A 21620-nucleotide genomic window follows, 5' to 3' on the forward strand; every position below is an offset into this window, starting at 1 on the left:
GACACCCGGCATAAGATAAGATTTACAAAGAAATCATACTAACACATTGACTTCAACCACAGACAAATGGTCTATTGAGGAAATAAGTAAATTAAAACAGTTATGACTAAATCTGGGCAGAAACCCTCTTCTTTTTTGGGGGTCTTACCAGAGCATGAGAAGCCATCCCCATTGAAGCCGTCCTTGCATGTGCACCGGTAAGATCCTGGCGTATTGACACAGTCTGCGTTCAGGTTGCAGTTGTGGTCCTCTAAGGCGCACTCATCCTGATCTAAACACACAGGGAGAAATTCACAGTAAGCAGTCATCCGTCAAAAGAAAAGTGATCCGATTTGGATGAAAATGGAAATATACTCACCAATACACTTGATGCCGTCTCCCACCCAGCCATCCCGGCAACGACACTTGAAGCTTCCGGGAACGTTGATGCATGCGGCGTGCATGTCGCAGTTATGAGCGCCGATCTCACACTCGTCAATATCTGCAAATATATTCAAGAAAAATGTCATTGTCAATATTGATTGGCATTATAGTTATGATTATGAGAATGAATCATTCACACTTTACAGTGCGTGACACAATCACCATTTCTGAAAATTTTAACTAGGGATGTCCAGTACCACTTTTTTTCAGACCGATGCCAGTATTGGGTATTTACTCTTGAGTACTCACCGATACTAAGTACCAATACCACTAGCACAAAATTTCAAGTATATATATGTATATATAAAACTTTGAAAGCTGATGATCTGCGATTTACATTTCAACAGCTGACATCAGAGCGCGCCGCTAACACACAGGCAGTTCCTGAAAAGTGGTGCAGGATTCCACCTAACAGGAGTAATATATAACATGAATTCTCTTTAAAAAATCTTTAAGAACAATAACATATACTGGTTAACACTTGTTTTAGGTGCATGTATATCAACACATTTTACACATAAGCACCTGTGCATCCAGTGGATCCCTTCTTGACAAAGTATCCAAGCTGACAGTGACAGATGAAGGATCCTTTGGTGTTCTCACAGTCGCCGTGGAGACAGATGTTAGGGTTCAAATCACACTCGTTCACATCTGTGTGTGTATAAATGGACCCATTAAAAAAAACATGTGTGATTTTGGCACTGAAGAGACGACTAAAATAGAATCATAGCCTGAGAAATATTTCTAATCTTTTTTTCTTCTCACCAATGCAGGTCCTCATGTCCAAAGAAGCCATAAAACCGTCATAGCACAGGCAGCGGTATTCCCCTGGAATGTTTGTACACTGGCCTCCGTCGCAGATGTCTGGCGTCTCCTCACACTCGTCAATGTCTAATTTAGTTACATAGTAGTTTACAATCTTCAATTGCAGGCTAAACTTGTGAGGAAACAGTGTGAGGAGGTTTGTTTACCTGAACACGTCCTGAGGTCAGGCATGAGCGCGTAACCTTCACTGCAGCTGCACTCGTAGCTGCCCTCTGAGTTGGTGCAGTGGGTCTCACAGCCTCCATTCATGATGGTGCACTCGTCAATATCTAAGTAATAGATTGTAGGATGACATCATGCTCAGGTCATGTTAACTGAATTGTGGACTCACCAACGCAGCCCTGCCTGTCTGGTGTGGCCTGGTAGCCGGTGTCGCATGAACACTGGTAGGTTCCTGGCATGTTGACGCACTGGCCGTTCTTGCACAAGTTGTCACTCAGCTGGCACTCGTTCACATCTGTTTAGAAAAATTGCAATTGTTTACTCAACCAAAATCGACAAGTCTATAAAAAAAATAGGTTTTGAAGTGTCAAAGCTGCAACAATCTGCTATTCTAAACGTGGTTTTTAACTTGGGTTCGATCGAATCCCAGGGGCAGGGAATTTAGTGAGCTTAGTAGTCAACTTGTGGCTGTTGTGATGGTACATCGTGTGATTTCTTAATTATTTAATCCCTTCAAACTACGAGCTATGTCGAGAAAAAAAAAAGTGGTCAGACAAATATGCACAAAAAGAATTTACATGGAGAACGGCACACATGGTGTTCCACAGGGTTCAATTCAGGGGCTTCTGCTATTTTCATTGCATTGCATTGCATTTTTCTGTGCTCTGATTGGTTGCTCAGAATAACAACAACATCAAAATGTTACAGCCAATTTGAGCATAACCCATATGTCGTGAATTGCACACAATAGTTTGCATCTCAGGGAAATAAATAAATATAGATTCTGAACTGCACCAGATGATACATTGAATGTGGCAATTTTCTATTCTGTTATTATGTGTTTTTCCATACATTAATGGTTTCTATAATTGTGTTGTGATTAGTGGTGGATTAAGTGGGGTAGGGCCCCATTGAAAGTCCAGGTGCCAAATGCACGGACTGCCATTTAACTTTTTGGACCGTTAATCTTGCACATTGTAATAAGATCCAATACAGAAGCAATATCTGAAAGATGCACATTTAAATCTGTAACCATAATATCAGAAAGCTACTCTATGACATTATTATATTTTTATGCTCGCCAGTTCCACGCAATGGCATGTTGTGAGTTAAACAAAATGCAATTGGAGGAAAACGTTTTTTATTTTGTTTTGTTCTTCCACCAATGAAATTGCAAACATCGTCAATCAAAATTGAGCTTTATTACCCCCAGTCAAGGTCAGCCGTGTTGTCATTGTTTATTTTTGGATGCTTACCGCAAAAACTTTGCGACCGATTTCCGCAAAGAGGCCAAGAAAGAACATTGTAAAATGTTGGTGTAAATCCAGGATCTTTTGTGACATCGTCCTTAAACTCCCTCTAGGTGAGGGTCGAGCCTACAGTTATGTAAAGATATTCATTTTGATACAGCTCTTGTATTGGACTTCATTAAATTGGGTTGGTATAACTATAAGCAGGGTGCTGTAAGGGTCCAAGGCCAACAGAGAACATATGCAAAAAATATTGTCCATTCCCAATATTGACCATAAAGCCCTCCAAAGTGATATTTTCATGTCATACCTTCACAAGCCGATCCATCCGAACTGAGCGAGTGTCCTGGGGGACATTCACACTCGTAACTGCCTTCAGTGTTGAGACAGGTCCCCCCGCGACACAGCAGGGGGTTTCGCTCGCACTCATCAATGTCTGCCAGCCGTCAGCAAGACGAGGGGAGGAGAAGAAAATAAATTAAAATGTCTGTTTCTTCATCAAAAGAAAGCCAGAGACCGTATTGCTTATGTATGTGACTTACCCATGCAATTCTTCATCATCATGAAGCCGCTCTCGTAACCGTCAAAGCATTCACACTCAAAGCTGCCAGGAGTGTTGACACATGTACCATGACCACACAGGTCCGGGGAGATGCGGCATTCGTCGATGTCTAATTTACAAACAGAATCAAACGGAGCTGAATAACTTGTATCGTTCCGATAATACATTTATTCTTTCGTCTTCGTGTACCTGTGCAATTTCTCTCCTCGGCCGTCAGAGCAAAGCCGCTGTTGCAGCGACACTTGAAACTTCCGATGGTATTCCGACAATGTCCATGAGTACACAGACCATTGAAGACCTTGCACTCATTCACATCTATGGAAAAAAATGCATAAACAGATCCAACATTTAGTTTAGAACACAACAGGGAACAAGCACAGCTGTAATAAAATAAATAAATAAATAAATAATGGGGATACTACATACTTTCACCTGAACATTTTCATTACTGCTCCAAAACCAGGAAGTGCGAAGGCCCTTTTGGAATCACTGTGTTATTATTATTATTATAACATTATAAAAGCCCACCATTATCGGCAAGCGTGTGTATCCTAGTAAGCATGATATGTATTTTAGAAGCCTAAACACAACCCCGAAAACCCTACTTGATAGCATTACTTAGAAAGTACGGGGAAAAAATGATCACCAGTTTGACTGATCATCAGAAAATAAGTTTGAATAACAATGGTAGAAATACTATCAAAATTGAATGTCATGAAGAACTGAGTCTTAAACAGCAATGTTTAGGGTGACAAGACGTCACGATTTAAACGGGACAGTCTCGTATTGAGGTATGTGTCCCGTTTCACCAGCCCATTGTTTTTCCCACTTTTACACAAGTCTCATACCAGCAATTTTTTTTTTTTAGCTAGTAATTTGTTTGGGCTTTGTGTATGTCAACCACAAAGTTGTCATAGCGATTCATATGATAAACCAATCAAAAAGGAATGCAATTGTTAAATTCATTCTCATTTACTTTCATATTCACGTTTGTGTTCTCATCCTCATCTGCATCTAATCGCTTGCAGGCATGTTTTTGTCATACCGGAACTAGAACTACTTCCTGCTTGTGTTTCTAAGAATCATGGGAAATGTAGTCCTACTGGCTTAATGCTGCGGTCACCTGTCAGACCTTGTTTAGCGCTGTTGAACTGTCAACCACGTTAGCATTTAGCAATAGCTAAAGTAATAACGCAACCACTGGTCACCAGGTGGTCTAGCGATTATATTTGTTATAAATAGTTCCTGGTGAGAATTTATTGTATATTTGATTGTCAATTAAATTGTAGTGTCCCGGGTTTTTAATTGTGAAAATCTGGTCACCCGAGTAACGGTGCCTCATAAACTGCACAAGCCTTTAGTGACTATGACTAACAAAGATTTTAAATCTACCTTTGTAGAAGGGCCTGCCAGTCAGAATATCCCTGTTAGCAAAACCAGGTCCTCTTGGACAGATGGCCCTGTACTCAGACGAGCTGGTTTTGGGACACTCTTCACAGTCCACACCCCAGGCGGCGCCCACGGAGCAGCAGCACATGTCCACTCGGTAACGGCCAGGCAGAGGCTCGCCACACTCATCCTCGTGCCACTTCATGTAGCACTGCTCGCTGCGCATATCTTAGGGAAGAAAAATGTGGTGGTTACGTTAGGATTTTTGCTTTAGTGGCTCTCATCCCATGTGTATCCTCTTACCCACGCATGTGCGCCCAGTACTGTCCAAAGTGAGTCCCTCGGCACACTCGCAGCGGAAGGAGCCCTGCGTGTTCACACAACGCCCATTGGTGCACACTCCAGGGAACACCTCACACTCATTAATGTCTATAGGGAACAATATTGAGGTCCATTTTACGGTATGTAGGTCAGTTGATTATTGCATGGGTGGTCCGTTGCTCTTACCTTCACAGACAAGGCCCTTCATGCGTGCGAATCCACGTGAACAGGCAGTGTCTAATAAAAGTGCAAATCATACAGATTTTTCCCTCTGAGTATTTTGAGTTTATACTACAGAACACAATATTCATCTAAGTAGCAACTATCCACTTTATAACATCTCGCACAATGAATGTAGTCACTTACCAATCTCGCAGGGTTCGCAGGGGCTTCCCCAGGCTGCTCCCAAAGTAGAGCAGCACTCAGACTTGAGTGTGGCTCCGTTGATGTTTACCTCACAGCGGCTGTCCTGTATGGTCAGCCAACAAGTGCTTTTCATGCTATCTGTGGGGGCAAAGCAGAACACCTGAAGCGTGAATAGGGTTACCCGCTAATTTCAACAAAACTTGGTGGACCTATGTTTGACATTCACTAATTCTGATGCCTTAGCATTTCCAACACATTATACCTCTTGTATACTGAACACATAGTCATTCATATAGCATCTAAGGATTTACTCAGCAGCCAATACAGTACAAAACTCTATATTTGCGAAGTATACAGTCAGGCAGACAGATACCGTAGACAGCTACTGTAGCTAGATTAGCTAGAGCTAGCTAGCTAGCAATTGACAATTCCGAACATCTTTTACATGGTGAAAACAAAGGGCGTATTGTATTGCTGCCTTTTGCCAGTGACACTGACTAGCATACAAACCAGGAAGTTTGTGATAGAAGTCAAACAACATTTCATCACTTTTTGAAATGAAAATAATCCTCACAAATCAAATAACAACTATCCGAAGTCCAATGCTTTTCAATGAGCGGAGAGCTTACTTTTGAATTGGCCACCATTGTCGAGCGAGCTAGCTAGCTCGATAGACAGACAGATAGATACTTTCTTCATTGCATCACTATTGCACTGACTTAGTTGCACTTTTTCTCACAAGACCACCCAAACAGCAAACTGCAATTTATTTTCCACTTCATTTTTCCGAGTGAGTGATGATCCCTCAAATTAAAAGCAGATATGAACCAAAGGCAGCACCATTTATAGCTCTCTGACAGTGGTTGCTCATGCAAATCTTAGTATTTATTCGATGACTTATTATACCTTCCGCTTCCAGCAACAGCAAGCAATTTTCCAAAAGTAACAAAACCTCCAAACAAGCAAAGACTATTAACAGCAGAGAAAATGTAGTACATGTCAACTTGTAGCTTTGGCTGACTGCATAATGTAACACACTGTGCAGCTGATACACTGCGGCCTTGCATGCAAATATGTAGTCAATAAATCACCAGAAATCAACACTGATGTTCCCTATAGGGCTAATTAATAGATTGCCAGGTAACTGAACTTTTTTTTTCCAGGCCCAAACATGTACAGCTATATTCTCAAGCAGTTAAAGCCAGGGGGGGAAAAAATCTAGTATAATAATAGTAGTACACTTTAGAGGAGTGGCTCAATTGTTGTTAAGCCGGATCAGCATTTTCCTATTGTCACTAAATTGTGACCTACTTTTCAAAATGTTAACAACAATAAAGAAATTCATTTCCAAAAAATAGCCTTTGAAATGATGTCATATTTTTAAACATTTCTACACTATGCTTACATGTTCAAAACGCCTTTCAGAACACCTTAAGAAAGAACTGCGCGTATCAATGCATAAATTAATGTTAATTTCAAATATTAAATTTGTGCAAAATACGGCTGCAACATTACACTTGTGTTATTACACTGATCTTGTCTAGGTTTTTAGGAAATTCCCTGTCTAATATGTTCGATGTATGACTTTTGGGTGTATGCCAAAAAAGAAAGAAAAAAAGTACACAGTTCATTTGTCCATTTTAAAAAGCACAACACTTTGTTTTGTAAGACCCCTTTGGGGGTGGGATGCCTTACCCACGCAGATGGTGTTTGTAGAGTCCAGCTTGCTCCCATGAGTGCACTCACAATTGAAAGACCCAATCACGTTTCGACAGACCCCATTGACGCACGGACTGGACTCGCATTCATTGATATCTGGAACACACAACAAAGAAACACACCTGAGGTCAAGGATGCAGATCGACATATTTGTGGAAAGTAGGTCACCTCGTTATGTGTGACCTTAATCAAAAACAGATGGAATTGAGGTTGCGTGTGCGTATGTGTTCACCTTCACATGTCTCCGAGACTGGCTTAAAGACAAAACCTTTTGGGCAGGAACATGTATACGAGCCAGGAGTGTTTCTGCACAGGCCGTTGTCACAAAGCTGGCGGTTGACCAGACACTCATTGATGTCTGAAAAAGAGAGTAAGTTAGTGTATAGTGCACAACAAATCTCATTTGAAGATGAACGTGGCAAACATAAAAAACATTTGAGCAAAACATCAAGATTTATATTCAGTCTGAAAATATACACGCCTCAGCACAGTTGGTGGTCTAAAAAGTCTCACTTTGACGTATTATACATAAAAAAATAAAATGAAATAGACTCACCAACGCAATTTTTTCCGCTGGTGTCTGACTCATATCCGATGTTACAGATGCAGCGGTAACTTCCCCTCAGATTCTCACAAATGCCGTTCTGACAAATGTCCGGGTCCAGAGCGCACTCATTGATGTCTAGGAGCAAGTTGATAAAAATTGTTTTACGGTTACTGAAGCAGGAAAGTGTTTCTTAGCATGACTTTACTGACCTCTCCCATCAGCTGTGATGCCGATACCACTGCTGCACACAGCCTGGAACTCGGCTGGAAAAGCACATTCAGTTGAAATTGACATTGTTTTTCAACAATGGTGAAAAGGAGAAACCTCTTGGGGGTCTACCTGAGTTCCGGGAGGGACATGGGTGGCAGGGTTCTCCAAATCCATGTTCAGGATTGGCACAACAGCACTCCGATTTAGTCACCGCTCCGGGGAAGGGCCGCGAGCACGTGCCCATCTTTATGGCGCCGTAACAGGTGGTCCTCATGTGCGTGTCCACGCACACTCTCCCATCTACATCAATGGCCAGGCCTGGTGGGCACTCACAGCGGAAGGAGCCCTCCGAGTTGATGCAGCGGCCGTTCATGCAAATTCCAGGTGTCAGGCACTCGTCGATGTCTGTTGGAGACAGGGAACGTCAAACACAATTTTCAGGTTCTGTGCTTTTAAATGGTCAATTAAATCGCAATTATCATCGGGACTGTTTCTTTAACCAATCAGATTTTGCTTCAGATGCCCAGCTAGGTGGTCCAAAATAATATCTGCATATTTTTTTTTTCATTTTCTGATTGTGCAATTTAGTTTTTGACTATTTTTGTATTCATCCCAGTCTTCGTGCATCCACTTGGCTTTCATAAAGTTAAAAATGTTCTGTACTAAACTCATCTGCATGCCCGTGGAACTGAGCCACTCTTTCCTGGAATCATCACGCACAACTTTATTGAGTGTTTTCTTGTTGAGTAAGAGTCACCCTGCACATTTCAGAACTTCTTTGTGCTAATTCATTTAATGTGACTGTTGTTCAATAAGCCACCCTGGGGACAAAGAAAGTTGCAAGTGATCTTGATAAAGAAGGTGAGAGACATCAGAACTCCGCTAAGTAAGAAAATGGTTGGCTCCTCTTCCAAACTATAACCTGCTTCACCATCAAGAGGCTTCATTAAAAGTTAATTTATTAATTTGATTTGTCACTTATATTTATTTCACTTTTTTTCTGTATGTGGAACTCTAATTATATTCCATAATTTTTTTTAACATACAGTATTTGGTTGTCTGGAACAGATTAATTTAATTTACATAATTTCCAATGGGAAATATTGTTTCAGTTTTCCTACAATTACATTATAGTCAGTCTTCTGGATCAATTACAAAAGCTGACCTTTCACTGTATATGTGTATATCAATTTAATAAACAGCATCCCTGTTGAATATGTATTGTTTTTTGTCATGTTGTTGGATAAATATTAACTCCACATGATGTACATTAAAAAAAAACATTCCAGTACTTTTGTCCTATATATCAAGACATACCTAATGTTTTGGCTGATCAATGTATCTGACAGTTTGCATTTTATTCTAAACTGAATGTATCATTCTCAGTCTCATCATTTATTTAAGGACTCAACTTTTTTTAATCTCAAAATACATTAACATACCAGTGCAGTAGCGTCCATTTGGTGCTAGAGCAAAGCCAGGCTTGCAGATACACTTGAAGCTGCCGTCCTCATTGATGCACATGCCATTCAGACACATGTTGGTGGTGGCACATTCATCGTGATCTGGAGGGGGAGGAGAACACAAAGAACTTATGGAGGACGAAAACTGCCAAAATTAAAAATAAATTAAATAATGAATAAATAAATGACTAGAAATGAAAATAAAAACGGATATAAAAAATATTATTCAAAATTAAATTTAGAAAAAAATATATAAATGGAAAGAAAAATAACAAAATATATATAAATATATATCCATAAATAAATAAATACAAGCAAAAAAAAATAATACAAAAATGAAAAACGAGATTCAAAAAGTTTAAAAAAATCTAATAAAAACAGATTTTTAAATAAATACAAAAAATAAATACATAAATAGAATTACATATCAATCAATAAATAAAAACGCTGTCCTCTCACATTTATTCATTTCATGCTGCACACGCTCTGTCAGGAAGAAATGTTATTCAATTGAGGGGGCGGTAGCAATGGACGACTATCTTGTCCACTGTCACCACGACTTGTTGTCGAGCAACTAAAGTTGTGATGACAGTGGACAAGATAATCATCCATTGCTGGAGTTCTCCATGCAAGCCGGCGAGACTTCCTTGTTCGCTCACTCTAGACAGTTTACAACAGCGGAACCCAACCCGAGACACGCTTAGGACCGCCCCCTCATTTGAATAACATTTTGACCTGACAGGGCGTCTGTAGCATGAAATAAATAAATGTGAGGCCAGTGTTTTTATTTATTGATTGATATTTAATTCTATTTATACATTTATTTTTCTATAAATTTTTATTTTCTGAATCTCGTTTTTTATTTTCTCATTTATTTTTTACTTTTATTTATTTATGTATGTATGCATATATATATATATAAGCAACAATATATATATATTTATACATATATAGTGTTGCTTTTATTTCCATTTATATATGTTTTATTTTATTTAATTTTTAATCATATTTTTTATATCCGTTTTTATTTTCACTTTTTTCATTTTTTTCACTTCATTTATTTATTCATTATTTTATTTATTTTTAATTCTGGCAGTTTTGGGCCTCCATAAGAACTGGCCTTTAATAATTATCTTAAGGCGAATTAGTCTAGTAAACATATTTAAACTTTGCAAGCTGTGCTAAGAACTTTAATGTATAGTTTTAATGGTACACTACAAAAATTTGTTTTTTTGTCACTGACAAATATTGGACGTAGTGCAATTCGCTACCAGTCAAACATATGAAAACACTGGTATGCCTGTCTGTTTGTTTTTTGTTTGTTCTGTTTGTTTTTAAGAGTGGAAATTGAATTAAATTTAATATATAATAGGCTTGAAATATCCACTTACACTATTTAACATGTATTCTACTAAAATTTAAGTTGATGGTTGTTTTTGCCTCCTTACCAATGCAGTTCTTGCCGTCAGGTGTGAGTTCAAAACCAGCATTGCAGATGCACTGGAAGCTTCCCTCAGTGTTAACACAGCGACCATTGCGACACATCACCCCATTGACAATACACTCGTCAATATCTACACAGACAAAATAAAATCATCAACATGTATTTAAAGTAGAATTAAGTTATTTTTTTATCACATACCAATACAAGCTTGCTTGGTGGGTGTTCCCTGGTAACCCTCATGACACTTGCAGTGATACGACCCCGGTGTGTTGACACAGTCGCCGTTGATGCATGGATTACTCACACATTCATCAACATCTACAATGACAAGATAAAGCAAACTAAATAATGGTATATAAGTCATGTATTGTCCGTTACAGAAACTGACAGAAGGTGGCAGTACAATGCCGTGGTGTGAACACTATGCATGGGGAGAGGAGAGGCGGATAAATGATGGCGGAGTGGGCATGTTACTTACCAATGCATTCCCCGCGTACGTCCTGCTTGTAGCCCATGTTGCACTCACAGCGATAGCTTGTGGGTGTGGGAATGCAGCGTCCATTCAGACACAGATTGGTGAAGTGCCTGCAGATGTCGATGGTGTCGTTAACAGTGACGGTACCTGCCCAGACACAACACAGAATCAGAAAAATACAGCAAAAATTGATCATTAAGAGCTGAAAATGGGCCATTCCAGAATCGGAGGCCATTTCCTGTCCCCCATCATATTTTTGATAATCAATACATAAAATACATAAACATGCACTTGTTCTGAAATTGTCTCAACATACACAAAACCCTATTAGTAAAACTTTGTTAGCCAAAGAGAAAGGGGAAAAAAAGTGAGCTAGATGACCCATAAAAAATGACATGATCATGCTAATTGCTTTGCCCATGGGTAGATCTAAGGTAATTTCACATTTCATCATGTTTATATTTTTCCAATGTTTTTAACTGTAATGGAGCATGTCGCTCAAACAAAAGCCATCCTGTTACTAATATATCAGCAAAAAAACATTACCACATGTAACAAAGTAGCTAACACAGCTAGAATGAACATTAGCGCTAAATTGCAACTTCCAACCTTGTTACAGTAATTGGAGAAATTAGCATATAAATAAAGATTTAACTTTCTTTATTTATTTATAAAAGATTTCAAGCTATATTTTTCAATGCACATTTTTCAGGTGCCTGAGTTTTTTGAAACAACATAGCATAAACCAGTGCAACTCACCTATTTGGTGATGGGTCATAAGACCTCCTCCGTTCCCTCCAAAGCCTCCTCCATTACCGCCAAAGCTTCCTCCGTTCCCACCGAAGCTTCCGCCATTGCCTCCGAAACCGCCTCCATTACCCCCGTTTCCATTAGGGAGACTGGGAAACTTGGGCCCGTAGCCATTGTTGTTTGGGAAGTATCCATTGGGGTAGCTGGGGAGGCCGTGTCCCTGAGGAACGCCCACAATACACAAACGACGGAACTCGTCTAGGAGATATAGAAGGGAGAAGGTAAATACTGGAGAGTCACAAACAGTTTAGAATCTTTATTATTATTATTATTTTTCAATTATATCAGCCTCACACAAAAAGATATTCACAGTTATATGTTTACTGAATAAATGAGAGCTGTAAGCCTAAATTCATGAACATGCTTTTTGCTCATTGGGGCTCCCAATGCTGTGTACATTTTCCATTTTAAGTGAAATGTAAAAGATGTCGAGTGTTTGTAATGTACGTTAATGTTAATGTTAATATGCGTGTTTGCACTCACCAGACCCCCTCACAGGGCACATCTCGGGAATCTGTCCCAAAGCCCAACAGCGGCCGGTGTCACAGCAACATTGCATCTTGGTGTACTGGCCAGTCAGCTCGGCAGCACATCTACCGTTAGCCAGCGCGGAGAAACACGTGCCCCCACGCTGGTCTGCAATAGAATTGGACATATTGACAGTTTAATGTCATTACAGTATATATGTACAGTAGTATACATGGACAGTGTGAATAAAACAAAACAAAAAACTTTAATTTTTTAAAGATGTTACCCATCATTTCTTTGTACTCCCCCAACCCCATTATAATCATAAGCTTATGATTGCTATTGGTGCATTTCTTTGTCTTGTCTTGTACACATAATGCATGATCACTTGTTGCTAGGCAGATTTGAAAAGGCTCAACAAGAACTGCTGAAAAAAATGCCAGTCATGACCACTAAAAAAGTTACAAAAGCATTATTTACTATGAGACAAATGTATCCAACTATCAATAAAATGTCTCTACTATATCATGTGGAAAATGGATAATACTTCATCTAGCATTTCTCTTATGCGTCCACATAACTCCTATATATTTGATCCGCAAAAATCAACTGCTTAAAAAGCCTTGTGTGGCTGGACTATATCCCACTGGTTGTCACTGGGTTTTCCATGCCATAACGACAAGGCGCTCTAAACTGGCCATAGCAACCAAAGCCTCAGTCAACACAATGGATGTAAGGTTGAACTACAAAAAATATATAATAATAATAATAATAAATTCCCCTTCTCGCTCTCGTTGCTTCACCTGCATGAGCTGCGCACACTCATAGCAGACAGCGAGGCGCTCTAAATTGCCAAGTGTGTAACGGGGTCACCTTTTAGCCACGCCCACAAAAAAAGGGCTAAGTACTCAGTCTTTGCACATGTTTTCAGCAATAATCTTCAAACATGTATAATTTATTTTGAAACTAATTTCTATCCCTATATCTAACTCCAGTCCTCGAGGGCCGCAGTCCTGCAGGTTTTGGAGGTTTCCCTCTTCCAACTCAAGCTGATTCCAATCAGCAGGATTGTTATCGGGCTTATACAGAGCTTGCTGATGAGCTGATCATATATTAGCTGTGTTGGAGAAGGGAAACATCCAAAACCTGCAGGACCCTAGCCCTCGAGGACCGCATTTTGACACCTATGCTTTACAGGATCTTTAAACGTGAACTAAATTTCCATATTCTGTCAACGCGATTCAACAATATAATGCAATGTTTAGATACAGCTTACACTTAAAGTATATTAAATTGCTTAATGACCTCACCCTCTGCTGGTTATGATTACAAGTGTACAAAAGTATGTCTGGAGTGTACAAAAAAAACAAAACAAAAAAATGTTAGCTGGTGTGGTTAGAGATTCAACAGAGGGCACTGTGTTGTTAAACCGCAGCTAATAAAACAAGTATTTCTTGCAGCCATGCCACTGTATGACTCATGAAAAGTTTCCAGGTAATAGCTGCTCTGAAAACAGCAGCACAAAAGCAGACGGATGCCCCTGCGCCCTCCATGGTGGGTTAGGAGGAAGTTCTTTATGAGTTGGCAGTAGGGAAAGGTTGCCTGGGGTCTCGACTAAACTGCCAGCATCTAAGGGGCGGCCTCTTATTTGTAACAGTTCGACAGGTTGCGGTCAATGGGCCAGGAGTTCAAAGTGTAAGTGACAAGGGTGAGTGGGAAGGGGAATGTAGGTATTTTCCTGGAATTCTCGCTATTGGCAAGAAAGCAGCATTCATACTGTACAGTTTGTGTGTCTGTCCACTAAAGGACAAGAAGAAAAAGTTAAGCGTTATTGAAAGAAGGGGGAGGGGTGCATGTTAGGGGGCCCACATGTCCATTATCTCACTAATGAGCCAGCAGTCTGGAATTAATCAGTTCCATGTGGAGCAATTCTTGCCAATTAGATCTGAACATTAGTGGGGCTCTGGAGCGTGTGGGAATATTGGAATTCCACGCACACACAAGCGGGCATTTGATACAGACACGCATTCCCATTGCTTTCATAATGTGTACAAAGTCGACACATGTGAGTTAAAACCTGTGAACATCCCACAGGACGGAGCGGAGCGAGCCGGAGGACGTCGGTGGGATTTGCTGATGAGGATGACGAAGGCTTTTAATTGGAAGCAGACGGCGCTTCGCGTTGCGCCACGACGCCAGCATATGCTTTCATTTGACGAGAGGTGTTTATAGAGCCTAACTGACTGGACGGATCTTTTTTTCCCGGCTTCCACCATGTGACAGGGCATTAGGCTCTGATTACTGTCACGCCCTCCCGGCAGCGCCCGCCGGCCTCCTTTATCACGGCATCCATGTGAAACATCAGCGTGGACCGAGTCACCTTGCCTCATGACCGCAGCCATAAATTCTTAAATTGGCCTTTTTATATGGGGAAAGGTGTGTTGGGAAAAGTCAAGAATTCTTTTACCATCTGATTTTTTACTTTACATGTATATTGCTTATGTCACAGAGGCTGCCCATCCCAAACCCTATAACAACTGAAACTAGACTCAGTGCAATTTCTGCAGAAATTGCGTGGGAATGCTGAGAGCAGAATGCTAATAGCTGAATGCTAATAGCTGAATGCTAATAGCTGAATGCAAAAGTGAATGCTTTTGAAGTAAATTGAAAGATAAATGATGTGAAAATTACAAAGTATTAATTGTAGTTGAAAGATAAATGAATAAACACTTGAACCCGGGAGGCGTGAATTTTTGAAGTTCAAATTTATATGGAAAAGTGTTATTTGAAAGTACCCTCCATTCATTTAGATGAAAAAGTGGAACTAATGATATCGAATGGAAAAATGAAAAAAAAAAAAAAAAAAAAATTACTCAATAGCACCACCTAGGCATGCAGTTGCCTCCATTCATTTAGATGGAACTATGATAGTTAGTTGGTTAACATATAAACACTTAGCATAATTGCCATGGATACATTTGCAATGTACAGTCAGAGGTGGGATTTGAACCCGCTACCTCCTGGTTACTGGACAATGCATTTTACCAAGTGCGCCACTGAGCAGTATCAGACAGCTGGTAATGATGATCAGTTGTATGTATGGAAGTGAGCGTGAAAAGGACTTTTAATGTCAGTCCTATTGAAAACAAATGGGAAAAAGCTGATATTTAAAGTTAAATTGTGCGAATACTGTAAGTCATGTGGAATCAGACAATAAATACCCTGGAAAGCGTGAATTTTTGAAGCAAGTTGAAATTTGAACGGTGTAAATTGGGAGTATTATGTGGGAGTTGTTTCTCTGCAAAAAAAAAAGTGAGGAGAATAAAAATCACAATAACATGTGAAATTTGATCTAAATAGCATAAGAAGCATTTTAGATTCTATTTTCTTTTCATGATTTGTCCATTGTACCATAACTTTCTCATAGACCACCACCACTAACTACTCTGTATTAAATATAAACAGGCATGACCTGACCAGACTACCCAGGAATGGATGATAATGTTCAACTATTGGATGCCGGTGCACATTTTAGTTAGCGGCTGACCGGTCAAATTCAGATAAAAGCATAAAAAGGTTCAAAATGTCTTTGCGATATGCATATTGCATGGGCCAATATCACGATATTGATATTTTTTCGATATATTGTGCAGACCTATTGTGATATGCAGATATGTCTTTAAAATTATCTGTCATTGTTTTTTTGTTTTTTTTGGAGTGGGTGGGAATCTTATGCATCAATAGTACTAGTGGAATCGGAATTTAGTATCAGTATGGGTGACTATTCAAGAGTTAGAGCTATCTGTCTGAAAAAAAGTCCCACATCCCTAATTTGAAGTAGAGTATAAATTCATGCTGTGTTTTTTTCCATTCAAGCAGGCATTGAACTCAGCCCAATTTGGAGGTGGGACCTGAGATTATAGGCTCGAGACGATATCAATGCGATACGTTGGCGGGACTGGCTTCCTTTATCTGTCTCCTCCACATCTTGTCTGGTCCAACTTGGAAGTGGGACAAAGGCCGAGGGAGGATGTCAGGCGTTTTTGTCTGGCACCGGGTTAAATTGTTTTTGCTTTCTTTTTTCTAAATTCCCTTCAGACAGATGGAGATATGCGGGCCATCTTTTAAAAGAAGCGATGTTAGGATGGACCTGAGACGATAGATGAAGAAATGAAGCCATATCACGAAGAATATGCATCATATTTGGAGTTGGAGTTTGGAGTAGATTTTACAAAGAAGATGCAGGTTCAAGTCAAGGTCGGGTGACTCACTCATCACCAACTCAAGCGGACATCTCTGAGCCGTTTTTCATGGCCCTGTGCTTCCAATTAGGGGGAATATTCAATACTTGACTGTTGAACTAAGGTATAGAAGACTCGCTGTTGTTTAGGTCATGCCAATGCACTGATGCACGGGTCACATTTTAAAAGTTTGGTGCGGGGGGAAAAAATGTGGACGAGCCTGGCAGATGACATGAGTTATTGTTCAATGATAGCGGGGGTCAGCAACCTTTTCTGTCAAAAAAGCCATTTTAGGCCAAATAAATGTCCAAAAATCTGTCTGGAGATGCAAAACATTTGAACATTGTGATGAACAAAACTGTGTGCTAGTTAGTGTGTACTATTTTGTTGTTGTTGTTGTTTTCAGACTTCGTTTTCATACATTGTGAGACTTTTCTGCCTTTCTGTCAAATTTCTGAAATTTTGAGTAATTTTATGGAAATATGGTAATTTTCTGCCTCTCTTTTTCCCTTTTGTACATTTTATGGCTATTTTTGACATTTTTTTCTGCCTTTTTCATATAAATTGTTTGACTTTTTTGGGGCAATTTTGTGAACATTTTATGGCAATTTGGGGGGGAGGATTTCTTATTTTGTTTTTGGACATTTTATCATTACTTTTTAAACATTTTCTTCTGCCTTTTTAAATTGAATTCTCTGACATTTTTTGGGCAATTTCTTGGACATTTAGTGGTAATTTTCTGTTTTTCCTCACACTCTAAGGTAATTTTTTTTGACATTTTTAGATCATTAGAAAAAAATACTATACCTTTCATCTCTCTTTCTGACAACTTACAAATTTGGACTCATTTTTTGAATATGTAATTATTTATTTTTAACTCTAAATAATGAATTAATTTAAAGAATATTTGATGTATATGTAAATATATGCAAAAAAAAAGAAGCAAATAATAATAATAATAATTTCTACACCATTTTTTAGAGATCCACAGGGAGCCACAGCCAAAAGACTGCAGTATGGAGTATTTTCCAGCCTGGATTTAATCTTTTAGTTAACACCTGTTTGTGTTTGCTGTGATTGACTTTAAGAATACATTAACACCTGGTAATGTTTCATGAGGCGCGTCAGTGAGGTATGCTGTGTATCCGTGTCTCACCATGTGTAAATTAATGCTGTGGATGCCGAAGAGTACACAAAAGTGTGTTTGTCTGCAGGCCAGTCTGACTCATCGCGTGCCCGCTGGGATGCGCCAGCCAACGAACGAATGGGAAGCGCGTCGGAATGTTGTCCGGACATTTGGCGACACTCACCCACGCATCTAGAGCCATCTGTGCTGGAGATGTAACCTCGTGGGCAGGTGCACACGTAACTACCAGCCGTGTTGGTGCACTCGCCTCCGTCGCACACGCCGGGCAGGGTGCTGCATTCATCAATGTCTGAAACACATTTGTTTCATTAGCAAAGTAGCATAATTGTACAAGTGATCTTTAAAGGGGAAGTCAACCCCAAACATTTTTCTTGGCCATAATATGTTCTACGCAGCCCCACTAGTAATATCAGAAGGCCGCCATTTTGACACTTGCTGTCGACTGAAAATGACATCACAGTTGCTCAGATTTCAGGTAACAACCAATCACAGCTCTGCTTCAGAAAACAGGTGAGCTGTGGTTGTCCGTTGCCTGAGCCCTGAGCAGCTGTGATGTCATTTTCAGTTGACAGCAAGTGGCAAAATGGCCGCCGCCTTAGATGCATAAAAAATGGCTGGATTTTGCTGCGTAAATCATATTTTACGAATGTAATATTAATCAGAATGTCATCTTTAGACTAGTGAGGTCATATAAAACATATTATTGTCACAAAATGTTTAACGTTGACTTCCTCTTTAACTTATTGTTACAATATCAATGAAAAAATACTAATCATGCTGGCTATCAGTCTGTGTAATTCACAAGGGTTGATTCAAGGCACCGAATCTTCTGGTTTGTTGAATTTTTTCGAGGGGGGGGGGGATGCATTCAAAAATGACTGGCAATTATGCAATAGCTATATATATATATATATATATATATATAAAGAGAGAGAGAGAGAGAGAGAGAGAGAGTATACATATACATACATACATTATCTGAACCACTTGTATAATAAGTGTACTAGCTTTTATGGAATGGTACCATATTGTGTGTCTCCCTTAAATTTAGGTTAGTTTTGAAGAAGTAATGAGATGAGTCGAGAAGGACAAGCCTACTCAATCCCCGCCATATTTCCACTCACATAAAACATTGTTAAACACAACCAAATAATCACTTTTTCCAGTCAACAATCAGTGCATGATGTCATCCAAGCAATTATGTCTTTATTCTTCAGGAGGGATTAGCGCTGCAAACACAAGACTCTTCCAATATACATCTGCTAATTCAATTAAAGTCCCATATAGTGAGAGAGAAGAACTCAATAAACCCCAAATGAAACGGCAATGACCTCCGAGAGTACCAAAGCACAGTTCTGAGGGGGCCCACCTATGTGTGCTATGCTTTATGACACCACATTAAATGACTCTTATTCACTCAGGGCTGGGCTTGAAGAGTTCTTGTTGCTTCATGCGGGGAAACCCAAACTGAAGTTGTGCGCCGTATCAGATTTTTATGATGTGTGCCACTTATTTATATGCATGTGCAATTACTGCAGCGCTGTGGGGCATAATTACAGTTTAAGTGCCCGTGTGGTTCATATGGCATGTGTCTGTATGTGTTTACCCTTTACAATTGTGTGTCAGTGCCTTTTGCAAGGACTATTTACTGTAATCTACACTACATGGAGAAAAGTGCTGAGGCAAACTTTGTAATTAAATAACTAAGATGGCAAGGCACAAACTAGACTCCTTAGTTCAACCGGAATCTCAATTCAATTACTCTGAGACATTTAGGACGATTGAATGCTTCCAAATGTTTTTAATACACTAACAAAACGCCACTTGGAACTTGAGAAATATACATTTTTGCATTGAATTTGCACATTCTTTCTTTTCCTTTTGTCTATTTAACATTAATGCGCTACTGGAAAAAGTATAGTAAATCAGAAGTTACTCCTCAGTTACTCAGTACTTGTATAGTTTTGAGTACTGAGGTCATTATTTGTACAAATACTTTTTACGTGCACTTGCGTCATATTATTATAAAGTAACAGCACTCTTACTTGAGTAACTATGTTGGCTACTCCACCCACTGCTGATGATATCACAAATCCCCCCCCCCTTCCCCCCACCACACACACACAAACACAAAATGTACCTGAATATGTAAGTAAGACATGTAAGCAAAAACTTTTAATTTTGCCATTATGCCTCAAATCATCTAATCTAAATACTAAGGCAGTAAAGACGCTGGGAGGGAAATGGAAGTGTGTAACTTAAACATGCCGTTCAGAAAGCAACAGCTGGTTGGCAGCCAAAAGACTGTACTTACCGAGGGGAAAATGGAAGGACGGGTTTAAAAAAACAACAACTGTTCAAGCGCAGACTCAAGTAAAAGCAGACCATAAAAACCAGGTGCCATGTTGAGCCAAAAACAATCAGACGCCCACATCTTACATCTTAAGTGCACTTTATCTAAATGGCCTCAAAACCTCAGTCACACAGAAACATGACGAGCTGACCCAAAATGACCCGGTGCTGATTGTTTCTACTCAGACCATGAAGATCCTTAAAGACTGATAAGTCCTGTCACAATTGTCCTTTTGTTTCTTCTACTGTATTGTGGGAAATATATCATTATTTACAGTCATCCACAACCACAACATGAGCTAGCAAAATATCACCATATCAAATGAAAGCGCTGTATCATATATTCAGTTTTTACATGATAGAAGAAGATGATGCTGTCCAGTGTGAAATAAATATATAATTCTTTTGTGGTTGTAGTTTGGATTGGTGTAGACTTTAGAGAGCTGTTTTTGACTTTCACTTCTTTGGCTACTGAAGTCAATATTTTAGAAGCAATCATGTCATTTTAATTTAAATTATAAATAATTGATTAAACTTTCTTATGTGCTGGATTTCATTACATTTTGCAGGCCTGACCAATTTTCTGGCCAGTAAGGAGCTTTTGCAAAATCTGGCTAGAATTTGGACTCACGTACAAATTTTTAAAATTTCAATATGTCACCACCATAGAAACAGAAAGCCATTGTAAACCAAGTGTTTTCTTCACTTGTACCATTATTGCTAATTAATGGGATCGGGATTAATCCAAAGGCAAAATTTGCATGGATTCTTGACAACATACAGTAAAAATGGTTTTCTTCTTAACTTCTCAATTAATTCTCGACATTCTATTCAATGACCTTCTTTAAGAGTGCATCAATCCATTCATTTTCAATAGTGCTTAACCTCAATAGACACCCTAGATTTAAGGAACATCAAGTATGGCCAAACAAGCATTCACACATGGACAATTTAGAGACTTCTTCATTTAACCTAACAGGCATGTTATTTAAAAAAAAAATGTTTTTTTAATTTTTTTTATGTGGTATGAATCTGGAGAAAGTCCAGCATGAGAAGAACATGCAAACTCCACACAGGAAAGCTTTCCCAATTGTAAAATTGCTACTATTCAGATCAGACTCACCTTCACATTTGTGGCTCTTTTCACTTTGACGGTGGCCAGCGGGACATTTGCACTCATACGATCCCACAGTGTTGATGCAGTTGCCACCAGCACACAGACCTGGTACAGCTTGACACTCATCCACATCTACCAGCAAAAGAGAGAAAAAAATAGTCAATATAAGGCTAAACATTCAACACTAATTTACTGTAATGAAGCATATCAAGAATATCCTGAAAGTGTTTCAGGTGGCCATTTTGTCAGATTTTTGTGGCTCATTAAGAGGGAAGTCAACCTTAAACATTTCTTGACAATCATATGTTCTATGCAGCCCCACTAGTCTA

The 21620-nt window shown here is 39.3% G+C and overlaps 1 protein-coding gene across 1 annotated transcript in view; it reads right to left on the reverse strand.

The window, feature by feature from the left end:
• Positions 1–21620, reverse strand: part of fbn3 (fibrillin 3) — a 71805-nt gene that overhangs the window by 19606 nt on the left and 30579 nt on the right. The window contains exons 8-33 of the mRNA XM_077584346.1: positions 21298–21423; positions 17986–18111; positions 12450–12602; positions 11916–12164; positions 11160–11303; positions 10880–10999; positions 10686–10811; positions 9217–9339; positions 7904–8179; positions 7774–7827; positions 7574–7699; positions 7250–7375; positions 6994–7113; positions 5299–5436; positions 5119–5169; positions 4915–5040; positions 4615–4839; positions 3412–3537; positions 3203–3331; positions 2971–3096; positions 1580–1705; positions 1395–1517; positions 1189–1314; positions 949–1074; positions 359–481; positions 149–271 (exon numbers count right to left, since the gene is read on the reverse strand). Coding sequence (XP_077440472.1) covers positions 149–271; positions 359–481; positions 949–1074; positions 1189–1314; positions 1395–1517; positions 1580–1705; positions 2971–3096; positions 3203–3331; positions 3412–3537; positions 4615–4839; positions 4915–5040; positions 5119–5169; positions 5299–5436; positions 6994–7113; positions 7250–7375; positions 7574–7699; positions 7774–7827; positions 7904–8179; positions 9217–9339; positions 10686–10811; positions 10880–10999; positions 11160–11303; positions 11916–12164; positions 12450–12602; positions 17986–18111; positions 21298–21423 — 3537 coding nt within the window. The remainder of the gene's footprint in view (positions 1–148; positions 272–358; positions 482–948; positions 1075–1188; positions 1315–1394; positions 1518–1579; positions 1706–2970; positions 3097–3202; positions 3332–3411; positions 3538–4614; positions 4840–4914; positions 5041–5118; positions 5170–5298; positions 5437–6993; positions 7114–7249; positions 7376–7573; positions 7700–7773; positions 7828–7903; positions 8180–9216; positions 9340–10685; positions 10812–10879; positions 11000–11159; positions 11304–11915; positions 12165–12449; positions 12603–17985; positions 18112–21297; positions 21424–21620) is intronic.

Source organism: Vanacampus margaritifer, chromosome 13, assembly GCF_051991255.1.
Source record: "Vanacampus margaritifer isolate UIUO_Vmar chromosome 13, RoL_Vmar_1.0, whole genome shotgun sequence".
In the NCBI taxonomy this organism is placed as follows: domain Eukaryota; kingdom Metazoa; phylum Chordata; class Actinopteri; order Syngnathiformes; family Syngnathidae; genus Vanacampus; species Vanacampus margaritifer.